The 17,101-nt window shown below is 43.1% G+C and overlaps 1 protein-coding gene across 1 annotated transcript in view; it reads right to left on the bottom strand.

Annotated features, from left to right (window-relative positions):
• Window positions 1–7: 7 nt before the first annotated feature.
• NOL12 (nucleolar protein 12) overlaps window positions 8–17,101 on the bottom strand; it is a 37,604-nt gene continuing 20,510 nt past the window's right edge. The window contains exons 6-7 of the mRNA XM_073549492.1: window positions 13,558–13,643; window positions 8–1,250 (exon numbers count right to left, since the gene is read on the bottom strand). Of these exons, the coding sequence (XP_073405593.1) occupies window positions 1,085–1,250; window positions 13,558–13,643 (252 nt within the window). The 3' untranslated portion in view covers window positions 8–1,084. The remainder of the gene's footprint in view (window positions 1,251–13,557; window positions 13,644–17,101) is intronic.

The following is a 17,101-nucleotide window of genomic DNA, read 5'->3' as shown; positions in this document are numbered from 1 at the left end:
ACCAATGTAAAAAAAAGTCAATATATAATCTTCACACATGAGCTGTAACAAGCCATTATATGTAATAAATGTGTATATCCAACTATACAAATGTGAAAATATTTTCTTATAAAAACTGTACAAATCGTATCATCTCCTTTGTACATAAGTGGCAGTAAAGGTAACGACGAGGTGGCGGAGGTGCCGGCGTTTATAAGGAGGGTGATGGTTTCGGTGGCAGCTGATAATGATCCTATGACACCAGTAATATTATCGTCTCTGCATGTGCCAGAGGCAATCCCTCCATATATAAATGTCCTGTGATATGGAACATAATGTAAGGCGAGTCCGCAGACATCGCCACATAATCAGTGAATAATATAATATTAATAACCAGCCCTGCCCTGATCAGTTACCTGCATGGTGACACTGGAGCGGCCTCTCCTGCTACACACATTTTGGTCTCATCTCCCACGAGGCCTTTTAAACAACAGGTCACCTCCCCTCATCCATCATTGGTCACCGAACAGAGAACAGGCTGAATAACCAAAAACATAGGACGGGCGAGAAAGAAATCCTAGATCAGCACAGCAGAGCTCCCAGTACACAAGCACGACCATACACTCTACGCTGCAGATTTATCCGTGTACAAAGGTCAAAATGAAGCCGCACAAGCTGAAAAAAAATAGACGATAGGTGGCAGCCCGCCGGCTACAGGCTACTAACCATGATAGAAATGCAAAAAAGGGATCGGACGCACACCATATGTAGATAGCAAATGCATAACAGATATATACACACACACATACGTTACTATTGGATATACACTAATAAAGGCACCTCTTTTTTTTCACTTATTGGAGGAGTGCTGCCGTTCTTTGGCTATTATATATGTCACTATGTACATAAACACACAAATATATAAGAATAATAAAAACCAAAAATAAGTCAAGTATTCAATGGTCCGGTCCGAAGTTCCTATAACTGCAGAGATGTCCTGGTTGCAGTGTTGCGATCACTGATTCTTTGTCATTGATAATTTTGGCTCCATGAAGGCACGTCTCTGTGGTATAATGTCAGTCAGTGATGGATGCTGCGGAGGTGTCTACTCCACATTCCTCCCAGTTCGGCCAGTCTGCCTTCTGCGCTGAGTTTTGCTTGTGCGTCCCGTTGTTCTGACTGTTGTTTGCTTCTTCTCCTGTAACTTTGGTGGGCGCTTGCTGGATTTCCGTTGAGTGCGAGCATTAAGAGACTTGGTGAGACTGCAGATCCTATGGAGACAAAGTGAGTTTAGTTAGTAAAATCTGCTGCATAACTAAAATGGAATCTCCCAAATGTCCGACTCCACAGCACTGGTCACTACTGAGCATGTGCATAAAGTGCAGCACAGATTCATCTCCACTACGACCCCACAGCCCTGGTCACTACTGAGCATGTGTATAAAGTGCAGCACAGATTCATCTCCACTACGACTCCACAGCACTGGTAACTACTGAGCATGTGCATAAAGTGCAGCATAGATTCATCTCCACTACGACCCCACAGCACTGGTCACTACTGAGCATGTACATAAAGTGCAGCACAGATTCATCTCCACAGCACTGGTCACTACTGAGCATGTGCATAAAGTGCAGCACAGATTCATCTCATCTCCGACTCCACAGCACTGGTCACTACTGAGCATGTACATAAAGTGCAGCACAGATTCATCGCCACTACGACACCATAGCACTGGTCACTACTGAGCATGTACATAAAGTGCAGCATAGATTCATCTCCACTACGACTCCACAGCACTGGTCACTACTGAGCATGTACATAAAGTGCAGCACAGATTCATCTCATCTCCGACTCCACAGCACTGGTCACTACTGAGCATGTACATAAAGTGCAGCACAGATTCATCGCCACTACGACACCATAGCACTGGTCACTACTGAGCATGTACATAAAGTGCAGCATAGATTCATCTCCACTACGACTCCACAGCACTGGTCACTACTGAGCATGTGCATAAAGTGCAGCACAGATTCATCTCCACTACGACTCCACAGCACTGGTCACTACTGAGCATGTGCATAAAGTGCAGCACAGATTCATCTCCACTACGACTCCACAGCACTGGTGACTACTGAGCATGTGCATAAAGTGCAGCACAGATTCATTTCCACTACGACCCCACAGCACTGGTCACTACTGAGCATGCGCATAAAGTGGAGCACAGATTCATCTCCACTAGAAGCCAAGATCCTAAGATCAGGAACAGACATTTATAGGACATTTTATAACTTTCCCAAATTATTATGAAACTATTTTAGGAGTTAAGAGTTGGTCCATTTTTGCTGACTAACTCCATCAAAATGGACAGTGACTGGACTCCATAGCCCTGGTTAGATTGGTGTGATCCCCAGATGAATAGACAAATGTCCTCGGTTCACCATGACCTTAAGATCGCAGCCAGAAGGGACTGGTCACACATACACCCAGTTGCATGGCACTGATGAAGGACCACAAGTGCAGCACACAGCCATCACCGTTACTACATAACTAATGAAGGGAACGTTAAGGATGCATGCACAGCCAGCCGCTCCATTCAACTGCTCCTGGCTATGGTCTTGCAGTCAGGGGAGAATAGTTGATTAGAGTAAGACTAGATACTGCAAGGGATATATTTAAAAAAAACAAAACAAAAGAAAAAAATAGGACCAAGGAACAGTAAAAAAATTGTATAAATTTTATTTTTGCAAAATTAATAGATAAAATTAGTATATAATACAGCAATATATAAGTAAGGGAATCAGTTACACCTAGATGCCACACTAAAACTAGGTCGGTATAAATTGATTAATAAGATCCATATACATCACATATGACCATGACAATAATACAAAACATTAATAATAAGCCATATATGTAATGAACCACCAGTCTAAAAATACAAATACAAGTAACCGCCGGATATAAAGTGCATATATATAGTACAGACCAAAAGTTTGGACACACCTTCCAAGAGTTTTCTTTATTTTCATGACTATATATATATATACACACACACACACACACACACACACACACACACACACACACACACACACACACACACACACGTGAACAAGCAAATATCTCAAAAAAATGAATAGCAGCAAATATAAAGTGCAATATATGTGGGACCAAATACACGGACCTACTTAGAAATATACAGAGAGATGTATACACTGACAGCTGGGTTTACAGGTGAAATTCAGTGGTTCAGCAATTCAAAAAGTACTGGCCATAATGATACATAAGTAAAAGTATATGTGCAGTACAGACCAAAAGTTTGGACACACCTTCTCATTCAAAGAGTTTTCTTTATTTTCATGGCTATGAAAATTGTAGATTCACACTGAAGGCATCAAAACTATGAACACATGTGGAATTATATAATTAACAAAAAAGTGTGAAACAACTGAAAGTACTGTATGTCTTATATTCTAGGTTCTTCCATGTTGCCACCTTTTGCTTTGTTTACTGCTTTGCACACTCTTGGCATTCTCTTGATGAGCTTCAAGAGGTAGTCACCGGAAATGGTTTTCACTTCACAGGTGTGCCCTGTCAGGTTTAATAAGTGAGATTTCTTGCCTTATAAATGGGGTTGGGACCATCAGTTGTGTTGTGCAGAAGTCTGGTGGATACACAGCTGATAGTCCTACTGAATAGACTGTTAGAATTTGTATTATGGCAAGAAAAAAGCAGCTAAGTAAAGAAAAACGAGTGGCCATCATTACTTTAAGAAATGAAGGTCAGTCAGTCCGAAAAATTGGGAAAACTTTGAAAGTGTCCCCAAGTGCAGTGGCAAAAACCATCAAGCGCTACAAAGAGACTGGCTCACATGAGGACCGCCCCAGGAAAGGAAGACCAAGAGTCACCTCTGCTGCGGAGGATAAGTTCATCCGAGTCACCAGCCTCAGAAATCGCAGGTTAACAGCAGCTCAGATTAGAGACCAGGTCAATGCCACACAGAGTTCTAGCAGCAGACACATCTCTACAACAACTGTTAAGAGGAGACTTTGCGCAGCAGGCCTTCATGGTATAAGAGCTGCTAGGAAACCACTGCTAAGGACAGGCAACAAGCAGAAGAGACTTGTTTGGGCTAAAGAACACACGGAATGGACATTAGACCAGTGGAAATCTGTGCTTTGGTCTGATGTTCAAATTTGAGATCTTTAGTTCCATCCTCCGTGTCTTTGTGCGATGCAGAAAAGGTGAATGGATGGACTCTACATGCCTGGTTCCCACCGTGAAGCATGGAGGAGGAGGTGTCATGGTGTGGGGGTGCTTTATGGTGACACTGTTGGGGATTTATTCAAAACTGAAGGCATACTGAACCAGCATGGCTACCACAGCATTTTGCAGCGGCATGCTATTCCATCCGGTTTGCGTTTAGTTGGACCATCATTTATTTTTCAACAGGACAATGACCCCAAACACACCTCCAGGCTGTGTAAGGGCTATTTGGCCAAGAAGGAGCGATGGGATGCTACGCCAGATGACCTGGCCTCCACAGTCACCAGACCTGAACCCTATCGAGATGGTTTGGGGTGAGCCGGACCGCAGAGTGAAGGTAAAAGGGCCAACAAGTGCTAAGCATCTCTGGGAACTCCTTCAAGACTGTTGAAAGACCATTTCCGGTGACTACCTCTTGAAGCTCATCAAGAGAATGCCAAGAGTGTGCAAAGCAGTAATCAAAGCAAAAGGTGGCTACTTTGAAGAACCTAGAATATAAGACATATTTTCAGTTGTTTCACACTTTTTTGTTAATTATATAATTCCACATGTGTAAATTCATAGTTTTGATGCCTTCAGAGTGAATCTACAATTTTCATAGTCATGAAAAAAAGAAAACTCTTTGAATGAGAAGTTGTGTCCAAACGTTTGGCCTGTACTGATATATATATATATATATATATATATATATATATATATATATATATATATATATATATATAATGTTTTTGCACTTTATATCCGGCGGTTACTTCTATTTGCATTTTTACAATGGTGGTTCATTACATATATGGCTTATTATTAATTTTTTGTATTATTGTCATGGTCATATGTGATGTATATGGATCTTATCAATTTATACTGACTTAGTTTTAGTGTGGCATCTAGGTGTCGTTGATTCCCTTACTTATATATTGCTGTATTATATAGTAATTTTATCTATTAATTTTGCAAAAATAAAATTTATACAATTTTTTACTGCTCCTTGGTCTTATTTTTTCTTTTGGGCTTTTGCTGTATCATTATGGATGAGCTTTTGCTTATTTAGCCTTTTTTGGGATTATTAATGGATATATTTTACAGATTATTAAAGTAACTGAGTACATATTACCCACAGCTTGCGGTTGATGTTTTTTGCTCTTTGAGGTACTGCTACTGCCAGGTCTTTAGTAACCCTGGTTTCTAGATTTCTTTTATGCAGTTATACAGAGTTTATGACAATCCTCTATGAATCTCGGGCAACGCCAAGTTATCACAGTGCAGAAAGTCTAAGGGGTAAGGTTTCTCCTTGTGGAGAGTGACATACCAGCACTGGCTTGTCACAGTAAGGATTCTTATTTGCCGAGCAATGCTCCTCTGGGAAATTTAATATGCAAATTGCCTATAGCGCCACCTGTTGGTAGTAGCAATCCAAGTCACAATCAACCCTTTCAGAATCTCAATTTGCAGACACAGTGTTTCTGGCAATTGGCCCTTGTCAGTGCAAAGTATGAGACTGATTTGGCTAGGTGAGAGGAATATCCCGAAACACTGCGTCTGCAAATTGAGATTCTGATTTGGCTTTTATCTGAAGTCATATTACAAGACTTGTTAAAGGGTTGATTGTGACTTGTAGGATTGCTACTACCAGCAGGTGGTGCTATAGAGTACAAATCCTCTTTCTCTCTGAAGAGGCAATTTGCATATTATTTTCCCAGAGGAGCATTGCACGGCGAATAAGCCTCCTTACCTTGAGAAGCCAGAGCTGGCATGTCACTCTCCACAAGGAGAAACCTTACCCCTTAGACCTCAGTCCAGAGCCTCTCACCTAGCCAAATCAGTTCTCGTACTTTGCACTGACGAGGGCCAATAGCCCGAAACACCGTGTCTGCAAATTGAGATTCTGATTTGGCTTTTATCCGAAGACATATTACAAGACTCGTTAAGGGGTTGATTGTGACTTGTAGGATCACTACTACCAGCAGATGGTGCTATAGAGTTCAAGTCCTCTTTCTCTCTGAAGAGGCAATTTGCATAGTGCAGATTTCACACCACTACATCACAATGCTATTCCCGGCCTACAGAGGGCAGTAGTGCATCCTGATCACGACTCCTCTGCACTGACACTAGGAGCATGGAGAACATGTACCTGCAGTGATTCCCTAACACACATCTACCATCAAACATTTATTCCCAAACTCCTTGTGAAAGATACACGTACTAGGGTCCATCTGCAGGTATTCCACCTATACGAGGGCAAAAACCAATGCCTCTTCCCACTGAAGGGTAAAGAATAGTCATGTGGAATTGTTTTTTTTTCCTTGTAATTGTTCTATTATGCTACAGCCCCTTAGTAATCCCAGTGATAGTATTAATTAGGGAAGCAATTACCCAATACACAAGCATGTGGTGAGCATAGGTGGACAGAGGTCTTCTGAGTCACAGATCCCGCAATACAAAAAATAGCTGAAAATTGAAATAACAGCAGCCCAAGAAACCAGAGTCAGGCTCCATGCTCACTTGCTCCGAGCCATACAGTTTTTCCATGTATATACATGAAACATCTCCATAAGGCAGAAGATAAATGGCATCCTACACATTGTGCAGTATAGCTGTTGGGTTTTTCCCTTTCCTATAATGTAAGTAATGCTCTGATGTTTGCAGTCCGTCGGGGACTAGGCTGATGTTGGGTGGTTTTTCACCTTAGCTAATCCCCCACCAGGGCCCACTTCACTCTGCGTCCTTATCCCTTAGGCCTCATACCCATTGGCAATTAAAAAAACGTCCGATTTCTGGACTGGAAAAAAGGGTGGAGTGTTATGCCAGTGTCATGCGATTTCTATGCGATTTTTTTTTTCCATCCGTTTTTTTCCCAGACACTTTTTCTACAGTCATTTACAGGACCATTTACAGTGTTCTATACCACAGAATGGTGATGTATCTGTTAAAAATGGATGGAAAACAGATGGTCTGTTTTTTTAATTGCACCCATTGACTTCTATTGTCAAAACGCGCTGCAAATCGCAGAATGCTGCGATTTTTCTCTCAGACCGATTATGGCTGAGAAAAAAATCGCAAGTGAGATGTCACCCATTCACTAACATTGGTCAGAGTGCAATCCGATCAAAAATCTGCAATCGGCCGATTTTATCGCCAGTGAGTATGAGGCCTTATAAATATATGGTGGCACAACTGGCTTGGTGCACAAAAGAAGGTTCCCACACCAGAAGAGATACCAGATAAACATTTTTGCACTCAACCTTTTGTCATAAATGGAGTTTTATTTGCAGTCACATACAAACGTTTCGGCTGTAAGGAGAGAGAGAGAGAGCGAGAGAGAGAGAGCGAGAGAGAGAGAGCGAGAGAGAGAGAGCGAGAGCGAGAGAGCGAGAGCGAGAGAGAGAGAGCGAGAGAGAGAGAGCGAGAGAGAGAGAGCGAGAGAGAGCGAGAGAGAGAGAGCGAGAGAGAGAGAGCGAGAGAGAGAGAGAGAAAGAGAGAGAGCGAGAAAGAGAGAGAGCGAGAGAGAGAAAGAGAGAGAGCGAGAAAGAGAGAGAGCGAGAGAGAGAGAGCGAAAGAGAGCGAGAATTTTTTTTTCCACCGCCAGAAAGGATTTCAGGGTTAAATCCCTGCCTGACTTCCTTTCTCTGGGCATGCGCACTGTAAAATGCGGATTCTACAGGCAAAAAAACGTTGCAGGGTCCGTCCAGGCATGCCGGCGGACGCAAACATTTTGGCGGATCTGCAAAAAATGGATCCAACGGATGGCCATCCGCCAAGATCCGCCGGTAATGCACTCAATGGGAAAAAAAAACGGATCCGCCAAAAAAAAATAGCGGATCCGTTTTTTTTCAAAAACTGGCGGATTTTGACTGATGGTCAAAAATGGAAGTGTGAAAGAGGCATAACAGTAAGCCTTCATCAGTACACTACAAGGTCAATACAAATATATACAGACAAATCAGATGCTACAAATAGGATCAGTAACCAAATGAAAAACAAAACAAAAGAAAAAACTTTAATCAGTGCACAGTGCATTAGTGCTTGGGAGGACGGGTTAAACAATAAAAGGTGAGGTTTGGACAAAGGAAGAGAAAGAACAAAGCGGACCTACAGAGACTGCTCTTGTTCACTAAACTGCTGAACGTCTGAAAATAAATGTCAGCACAAATGTATCAAATATTTATGTCATCATATCTGAGATTATGGATGAGGCTCATACAGAAGTAAACCAACATATACTCACTAAGATAGGGAGCCACTGTAATAATGGGAGTGATGAGTAAGTAATGTGCCATCCACACTGGATTACGAGGCCTAGAGACCTGAGTGTAAGAAATGTGTGGGTAAATCCGTAACGTGTCCCACTTGAATAAACAAATATAATAAAAAATATATAATAATAAAAATTATGAATATATGAATCAGACCTAAGAGAGAGGGGACGCTTCTACCTCAACTCGCACTACAACAACAGGTCGAGTACCTTTTGTTCACACGTTTCACCCATATGTACACATTTTGCATCGTTCCATAAGGAAACACTGGGGTCTTCTAAGGAAGACGCATCATGAGGTTATTGAATTTCGGCAGAATTTTTTACCATGTTACAAACGCCCTAAAAACATTCGGGACTCTTTAATCAAAGCTGACATTGGCTCGGGTTTAAGATCATCGACACAAAGATTTCTCTCCACTCCTAAGACAGGCACCCACCCATGCTTGCATTGTAACCAATGTGGTAATGTACTAAAGGGTGACCATTTTCATCACCCACATTCTGGCAAACGTTATAAGATTAAAGATTTTACCCCCTGCGACACAACATATGCGATATACTTGATTAAAAGCCCATGCGGTCGTCTTTACACCGGTGAGACCACACAACCGATAAAGGACCGCATAAGCAAACAAGTCTACAATAAGATGTGGAAATACACTACTACCTTTACCCTATCACTCCATCACAGCCGGACACACCATTCCACAACTGAAATTTCAAGTCATCGAGCATGTCCCCTCTCCCCGGAGAGGCGGTAATCGTATCCAACTTCTCAAACAAAGAGAAGCCTTTTGGATACATGAATTACAGACCCTAACGCCAAAAGGTCTGAATAGAGAATATGACTTATTATCTTTCATTTAATAGGTATGGGCCACAGTGAGTGAAATGCATCCTGGCCATTGGATTCTAGTCATCCATATTTTGGGGTAATAATAATAATAATATATCCGATTAATTTAACTCCAACCCATAAGGTTACAATGCGGTTACATTAATTGTGTGGATCTGATTTTTGTCATTGAACTCATTTGCATAATGTATGATAATTCTAACATATTGTCTTATGTCCACAGAGTCGTCTTTATGGAAACGTCACGCAATTGTCACCTTCCCGGTCTTGTTTACCCCTCGGACTCTCCCCTCCCGTATCCCTTTATTCAATTTTTTCTCCTTTTTTTTTCTTGTCCTCTAAATACCACTCTTCCCCCTATTTTTTGCCTTCCCTTTCTGCTCTTATTTTCTTTCTTCAATATGCATAGGCACTACAGACATGGAGATATAGATTGGTAGTGCAGACATGTGTGCTCTAACACCAGGTAGCACAGAGATAGCAGGCACATAGCAGACGCAGGTCCACGCCATCCTTATTTTATTTGTGGTGCAGACACACATGCACTGACACAAGTCAGCTCACAGATCGCTAGGCCATCCTTTAATGAGACACTGAGTGCAGGCCTACAGAATGCGCATGTCCGCGCCATCCCCATTACTCATCACACACAGGAACGCCCCTCATTCACTGCCCTGCTTCACAGGGCTTCTGAGCGATGACACGCTCTACCGCATCACTTCCTGTGATGCTGTCCAATCACCTCAGAGGATGGTCCCGCCCCCTGCCTTCTTATACCGCGTCATTACACACCACCTTGGCCTGTCACACTAGCGGTGGATTCCGTGTACTCTCCAGGTCACACGGCGCCACCACCCACCAACGGTAAGATATTGGTTCCATAGTACACCTATTTATTTGCTACAGACTGCCGTCTTAACCCTCACCCACAGAAACAGCGATTCATTTAATTAGAAAATTAGGAAGGGGAAAGGGAAATTTGTGCTCACCAAAATAGTCCTGTAAGCCGGTCGTGCCTAGGGATCAAATGGCTGACCACCATGTGTTGCAAACATAAAGAGACAAGGAAGATTCGGCACTGGAGACTTGATAAAATCCACGAAAAGTTTTATTCACATAATTTCATGATAAAACCATAAAGGGGAAAACAGACCCCCACGCCTGACGCGTTTCGAACCTTACACCAGGTCTTGACTGAGGAAGAACCTGGTGTAAGGTTCGAAACGCGTCAGGCGTGGGGGTCTGTTTTCCCCTTTATGGTTTTATCATGAAATTATGTGAATAAAACTTTTCGTGGATTTTATCAAGTCTCCAGTGCCGGATCTTCCTTGTCTCTTTATGATTCATTTAATTACATGTACATGAACAAGGCCATCCATATATTCATACTTGTTCCTGAGGCCGCTTAGCTACATCTGAGTTATTCCATCCCCATACTAAGCGTGGGTAAGAACCCTTTTTCTTTTTTTTCTCTCTTTCACTAATCAGCTGACAGGAGACATCTTCTGGTAGATTTGAGGGTCTCGCCCGACGAGAAATGGAGCCGGACATTCTCGCGCGATCAGCGATGGACAGCGGGGGAGCCGGTCGGAGGTAAGTATCACACATAGCGATATCGCTATAACGTCACAAAATCAGTGACGTTATAGCGATATCGCTATGTGTAAAACCCCCTTTATGCACTGATTAAAGTTTTTTCTTTGGTTTTTCATTTGGTTACTGATCCTATTTGTAGCATCTGATTTGTCTGTATATATTTTTATTGACCTTACAGTGTACTGATGAAGGCTTACTGTTACAGCCGAAACGTTTATATGTGACTGCAAATAAAACTCTTCACTTATGACAAAGTTGAGTGCCAAAAATTTATTTCTTATCCCATAGAACTCTTGTAAAGGCAGAAATAAAATATTAAGTGACAGATGATATTTAGAAATTGTATTGGCATAATGTAGTAACTATTTCCAGATAATTTTATCCTAATGACCAAATAATTTTACTGCATTGTTGCCTCTTCAGCCATATGTTGTATTTGTTCGGCAGTGTAGCTGAATAAGGCACGGTTTATGTTTTATGTGGGTGATTTTTTTTTTAATATACTATTCATATTTCACATTGAATTAAAGCACCGCCCCAGCGTGGTCTTTACTTTTCTGCACTGCGCTTTAAATGTGCACCCCCTGCCCCCATTCTTATACGTGCCTTCCGGCTTCACCTTTTACCGACGCCTCTCCTATCAAGCGGCGCCATCTTGTACCCATAATTCTGACTGGCCAGAAGTCAGAAGCTCCGTCACAAGAGCTCAATGAAAGTCAAAGCCAGAACGAAGCTCTGATAGAGACGTATTGAGAAGTGACCTCCAGCACACTCCATGAAACAAAGGAGCTGCCGGCAAGTCACTTTTCGGAGACCAAAAGGGAGTGACGTTGGAAAAAGATGAAGGCGGCAGGTAAGTATGAGACAGGGGGACAGGGGAATTATATTTAGGCTGTGTGCCCATGTTGCTTTTTTTTAAGCGTTTTTGGCTGGTTTCACATTTGCGTTTTTTAGCGCTGGAAAAAAACGCATATGTGCGCATGCGTTTTTTCCCCTATATTTAACATGGGTGCGCATACCTGCGCGCTTGTAAGCGCATGTATGCGATTTTCATGCGCTGCGTTTTTTTGGGGTGTGCGTTTGTATTTTCCAGACGCAGCATGTTGCATTTTTTGGCCCTGCAAAAAAGCGCATGCGCACATATGCGCACGTTTTGCGCTAAAAATGGCCATTATAGCCTATGGATGCGCATATGTGCGCACTGGCATGCTCATGTATGCGTTTTTTTGCATATGCGTTTTTTTTTTTAACCATGGAATTTAGGGGTTTGGGTTAGAGTTAGGGTTAGTTAAGGGGGTTTAGGGTTAGGGTCAGGGTTAGGGTTTGGGTCAGGGTTAAGTATGGTTTGGTTAAGGGTTAGGGTCAGGGTCAGGATTAGGGTTAAGTATGGTTTGGTTAAGGGTTAGGGTCAGGGTTAGGGTTAAGTATGGTTTTGTTAAGGGTTAGGGTTAAGTATGATTTGGTTAAGGGTTAGGGTCAGGGTTAGGGTTAGGGTCAGGGTTAGTAAAGTCATGGTTTGGGTTAGTGTGAGGGGCCACCCTTATGTTGGAAAAAACGCAAACGCGGTAAAAACGCACTAAAAACGCATACAAACGCATAAAAACGCTGCGTTTTTTTCATGCATGCTCATAAAAATGCTTGAAAAAAACGCAGCAGTTGTATGCTTTTGTATGCGTTTTTTCAATGCGTTTTTTTGCGGGAAAAACGCGCTGCAAAAAAAAGCAAGTGTGAAACTAGCCTTTGATGCGTTTTTCAGGATCAAACTGCATCAAAAACGCTTAAAAGAAGCATCCCATTCATTTTAATGCATTTTGGCCTTTTTGTGCCAATGGATGTGTTTTTACCGCTAAGGAAGCACTTAGCAGTAAAAAACGCAGCATGTTCATTAATTTCCACTTAGGTCCGCGTTTTTGGCTATTTCCTATAGTCCAAAAGACGCGCGGAAAAAAACGTGCAAAAATTGCGGCGAAAAAACTTGCGTTTTCTGGGAAGGAGACTCATTTCCTGAGTGTTTAAAAATGCTAACGTGGGCACATAGCCTTAAAGCGCCACTCCAGAGGTGCAATAAAAGAAAAAAACAAAACTCATGCGTGGTGCTTTAAATCTTCAGGTCACTATGATGTGATAATACCTAATGTGTGCAGCCGCTTTCCGGGAATGGGAACATTTTTGACAGATGCAGACGTATATTATACAACAACTATAATATTATATATGTATTTTTCAATTCATTACTGTAACTGGGGCACTCATATGAGCCCCAGTTAAAGTAAAAACATCTGCCTATAGTGACATAAGTCACTGGCACATGACGAGTCCAATTAAGAAGACATTGCTAATACTATTATTATTCACTGCATAACGCTGAATGAGCACTATGTAAATGACAAATGAGAAGACAGGAGCGGCGATAAACCACTTCTGCCTTCGTATGTTGGCCGACAGTTGTGGACCCGGCCTGCTCCTGCTACACTGCATACATCAAGGGATTCCTAGAACTATGCTATGTATCCTCACATTTTCCATCATTGGTTAGTTGTTCTCAAGTGACCAATCTAGATGACCACATGGACTGGACATACCTACATCTCCGAGAAGTACTTACCGCTTTGATAGAAGTGGCTCGTTAGCTTTTTTGGGTAGAGATGTGGATTTGGACTGTCCCTCTTCATTCTTTTTCTCATCTTCCGCCTGTAGGAAAGATACACATATCACAGGCTGTTTTATTTTCAAATCGACGAGATAATACAATCTTTCTCTTCCCAAAAAATGGTAGCATATTTCAGCCAGGGCTGTGGAGTCGGAGTCGTGGAGTTGGTGCTCATTTTGGTGGAGTCGGAGTCGGTATAAAATGGACTGACTCCTAAAATATATAATAAATTGGGTACAGTAGTTCAATGCAGAATGTGCAGAATATTTTTTCATAGGAATTTGAGAAAGTTGTGAAATGTCCTATAAATGGCTGTTCTATTCCTGATCTAAGGCTACATTCACACAAGAACAGGTTCTTGCTATTGTAGCGGACAATGCTTCTAACATGATAAGTACAATTAGGCTGTGTGCACACGCTGCGGATTAGGTGCGGATTCATCCGCGCGGATTTTGTAAAATCCGCAGGTCAAAATACCTGCGGTTTTATCTGCGGATTGCTCTGCGGTTTTGTCCTGCGGTTTTTCATCTCCTCAATGGAGGAGATGGCAAATCGCAGCAGAATCCGCAGAAAGAATTGACATGTCAATTCTTTCTGCGGATTGAAAACCGCAGATAATCCGCGTGGAAAATTCTGCACCACCTGCATTGCGGTTTTTGATTCCCATAGGGAATCATGGTACTGTACACCGCAGCAAAAACTGCTGCGGGTCCGCAGCGGCCAAAACCGCTGCGGAACCGCAGCAAAATCCGCAGCGTGTGCACACAGCCTTACACTGATGAATGAGAGTAATGAACAACAGCTAGAAGAAAATTTAAGATTAAGTGTGTTTGAGATGGAAGACCACAGTGCTGTTCATGTAACTGAGGAACAAAAAGATATTACTACAGAAGAACAGCAAAATTATACTGTAGAAAGAGATGATCTTGTTGAAGCTGCTTCAAAACAATTTCCTATACATCACATGCGCTGTGTTGTGCACACGCTGCAGCTGGCAATAAGAGATAGTCTGCAAGAGGGACATGCTGGAAATCTGATTGGAAAAGTGAGGAAATTGGCTATTGCCGCCAGAACCCCTAAAATTGATTCCATCTTGAACAGACATGCTGGGAAAGGGGCAATTGTGATCACACCACTCGGTGGGGCAGCACTTAATGATTGAGCAATTGCTTGAACTAAAACCGTTTCTTATAGATATGATTCATCAACCCTCAGGTAACCCTAAATGAAGGTCAATGGACACATGTGGCTGAATTGAAGGAATTGCTTAATCACCTATTTACCGTGACTTAAAAATTACAAGCTGAGGATTTAACTCCTGGCATTTTCATAAGGGAGTGGAAGAACTTGCTGTTTTGCCTGTCCCAAAGAGGAAGTTTAATTGCAGATGGCATTGCTGCTTCAATGAAACGGAGAGACACACAGCTATTGGAAAATAAAATTTTTCTGGCAGCTGTTTATGTGGACCCAAGTCATCTTATACAGCTTGATGATCAACAGCTTACTAAGGGAAAGAAGCTCTGACTGAGGTAGCAGTTAGGATGAGTGGCCTACAGGAGGACTGCCAGGCGCAAGAGGACTTGGGTCCTGACAGTGCTACTGCTGCCATATCTTCATCCTCATCAGATGAGGCGTTTGACCTTGACAAGTATTTGGATGACATGGAGCAAGCAAAGCGTTGCCGCAAGGAAAAAGATTTCACTGTCTCCTATAGCAAGCAGATTGACCATATTTCAGCAAAATGTTTCACTTGTTCTCAAAGAAATAGAAAAATTCAACCGTTCATCAAAACTGACTGTGCATGAGGCAATTCCTTTATACCTGGAAATTGTTAGTGATGTTGCCCATGTGGTTACGGCTTTGCCTCCAACCCAAGTTAGTGTAGAGGGGTTGTTCTCTGGCCTTAAAATTATTAGGTCACATGTGAGATCATCTATGAAGGAGGATCTGATGGAGGCAATTCTATTTCCTAGAACAAATTCATAGACTGCACAAATGTTATTTAGTAAGTTATTTGTTTTTGTTGAAAACTGTTTTTTGCCACTTACATACCGTATTTTTCGCTTTATAAGACGCATCTGATTATAAGACACACCCCCAAATTTGGTGAAGAAAAAGAGAAAAAAAATGTTTTTTTTATATTAAATGGAGGTGTGTCTTATAATGTCAGTGTCCGTCTTACAAATCATATATATGTCCCTCATCCTGGTATCTATATAACCCCCATCCTGGCACATGGCCCCCTTGTGCTGGCACATAGCCCCCCATCCTATCCTGGATATGACCCCCCCAGTCACTATATTCCCCCCTGCTGGCACTCACATGGCCCCCCTCTCTCTATATGTCTCCCTGCTGGTATGCACACGGCCCGCCGTCCCTATATTTCCCCTGCTGGCACACATTGTCCCCCTGTCCCTATATTCTCCCCTGCTGGCATTCACACAGCCCCCCCTGTCCCTATGTTCCCCCCTGCTGGCACACATTGTCCCCCCGGTCCTATAATCCCCCCTGCTGGCACACATTGTCCCCCCCCTCCTTATATTTCCCCCTGCTGGCACACATTGTCCCCCCTCCATATATTCCCCCCTGCTGGCACACATTGTCCCCCCTCCATATAGTCCCCCCTGCTGGCACACATTGTCCCCCCCTCCATATATTCCCCCCTGCTGGCACATATTGCCCCCTCCCATTCCTATATTCCCCCATACTGGCACACATGGCCCCTTGTTCATATATTTCCCCCTGCTGGCACACATTGTCCCCCCATCCCTATATTTCCCCCTGCTGTCACACATGGCCCCCGTCCCTATATTTCCCCCCTGCTGGCAAGCATATGCTAAAATAATAAACAGTTAACTCACCTACTGATGATCGCTCCTGCTCCCAGCTCCCCCGTGGCTTACCTGTGTCTGTGCTGAGTCTGCTGTCATCCTCCTCCTGCAGGGTGAGCGGCAGCAGCAGCTCATTCAGGCAGCTCATTGTAGCTACAGGACCTTCCATGATGTGACCAATAGGAGCTGCTCAGCTGCGGTCATGTGACTCGCAGTGCACACTGGGAGTCATGTGACCGCAGGACCTATGGTCACATCATGCAAAGTCCTGAAGCGATGAGCTGCCTGAATGAGCTGCTGCTGCCGCTCACCCTGCAGGAGGAGGATGGCAGCAGACTGGACACAGGAAAGCCATGGGGGAGCTGAGAGCAGGAGTGATCATCAGTAGGTAAGTGTCTATAGTGACTGGGGGTGAGTGCAGGCACATGTAATATGCACCGCTCCCCTGTCTACCAACTCGGTGCTGTTTCAGCACCAAGGTGATGGACAGCGGGCGCAGTGAATATTACATGAGCATAATGAGCGGGAGCACAGGACCTCCCGCTGTCTCTGCAGCCCCCATCCAGCCCACCCCAGCCCCCTGACTCCATGCCAGAGCCGCCCCCCATTCTATAGCACAGCAGCACACAGATTCGCTCTATAAGACGCACCCCCCACTTTCCCCAAAA

The sequence above is a fragment of the Dendrobates tinctorius genome, unplaced genomic scaffold (genome assembly GCF_039654945.1).
Source record: "Dendrobates tinctorius isolate UK_male_01 unplaced genomic scaffold, ASM3965494v1 ptg000159l, whole genome shotgun sequence".
NCBI classification, from domain to species: Eukaryota; Metazoa; Chordata; class Amphibia; order Anura; family Dendrobatidae; genus Dendrobates; species Dendrobates tinctorius.
The sequence above is the reverse complement of the archived record's forward strand: the minus strand, read 5'-3'. Positions and strand labels throughout refer to the sequence as shown.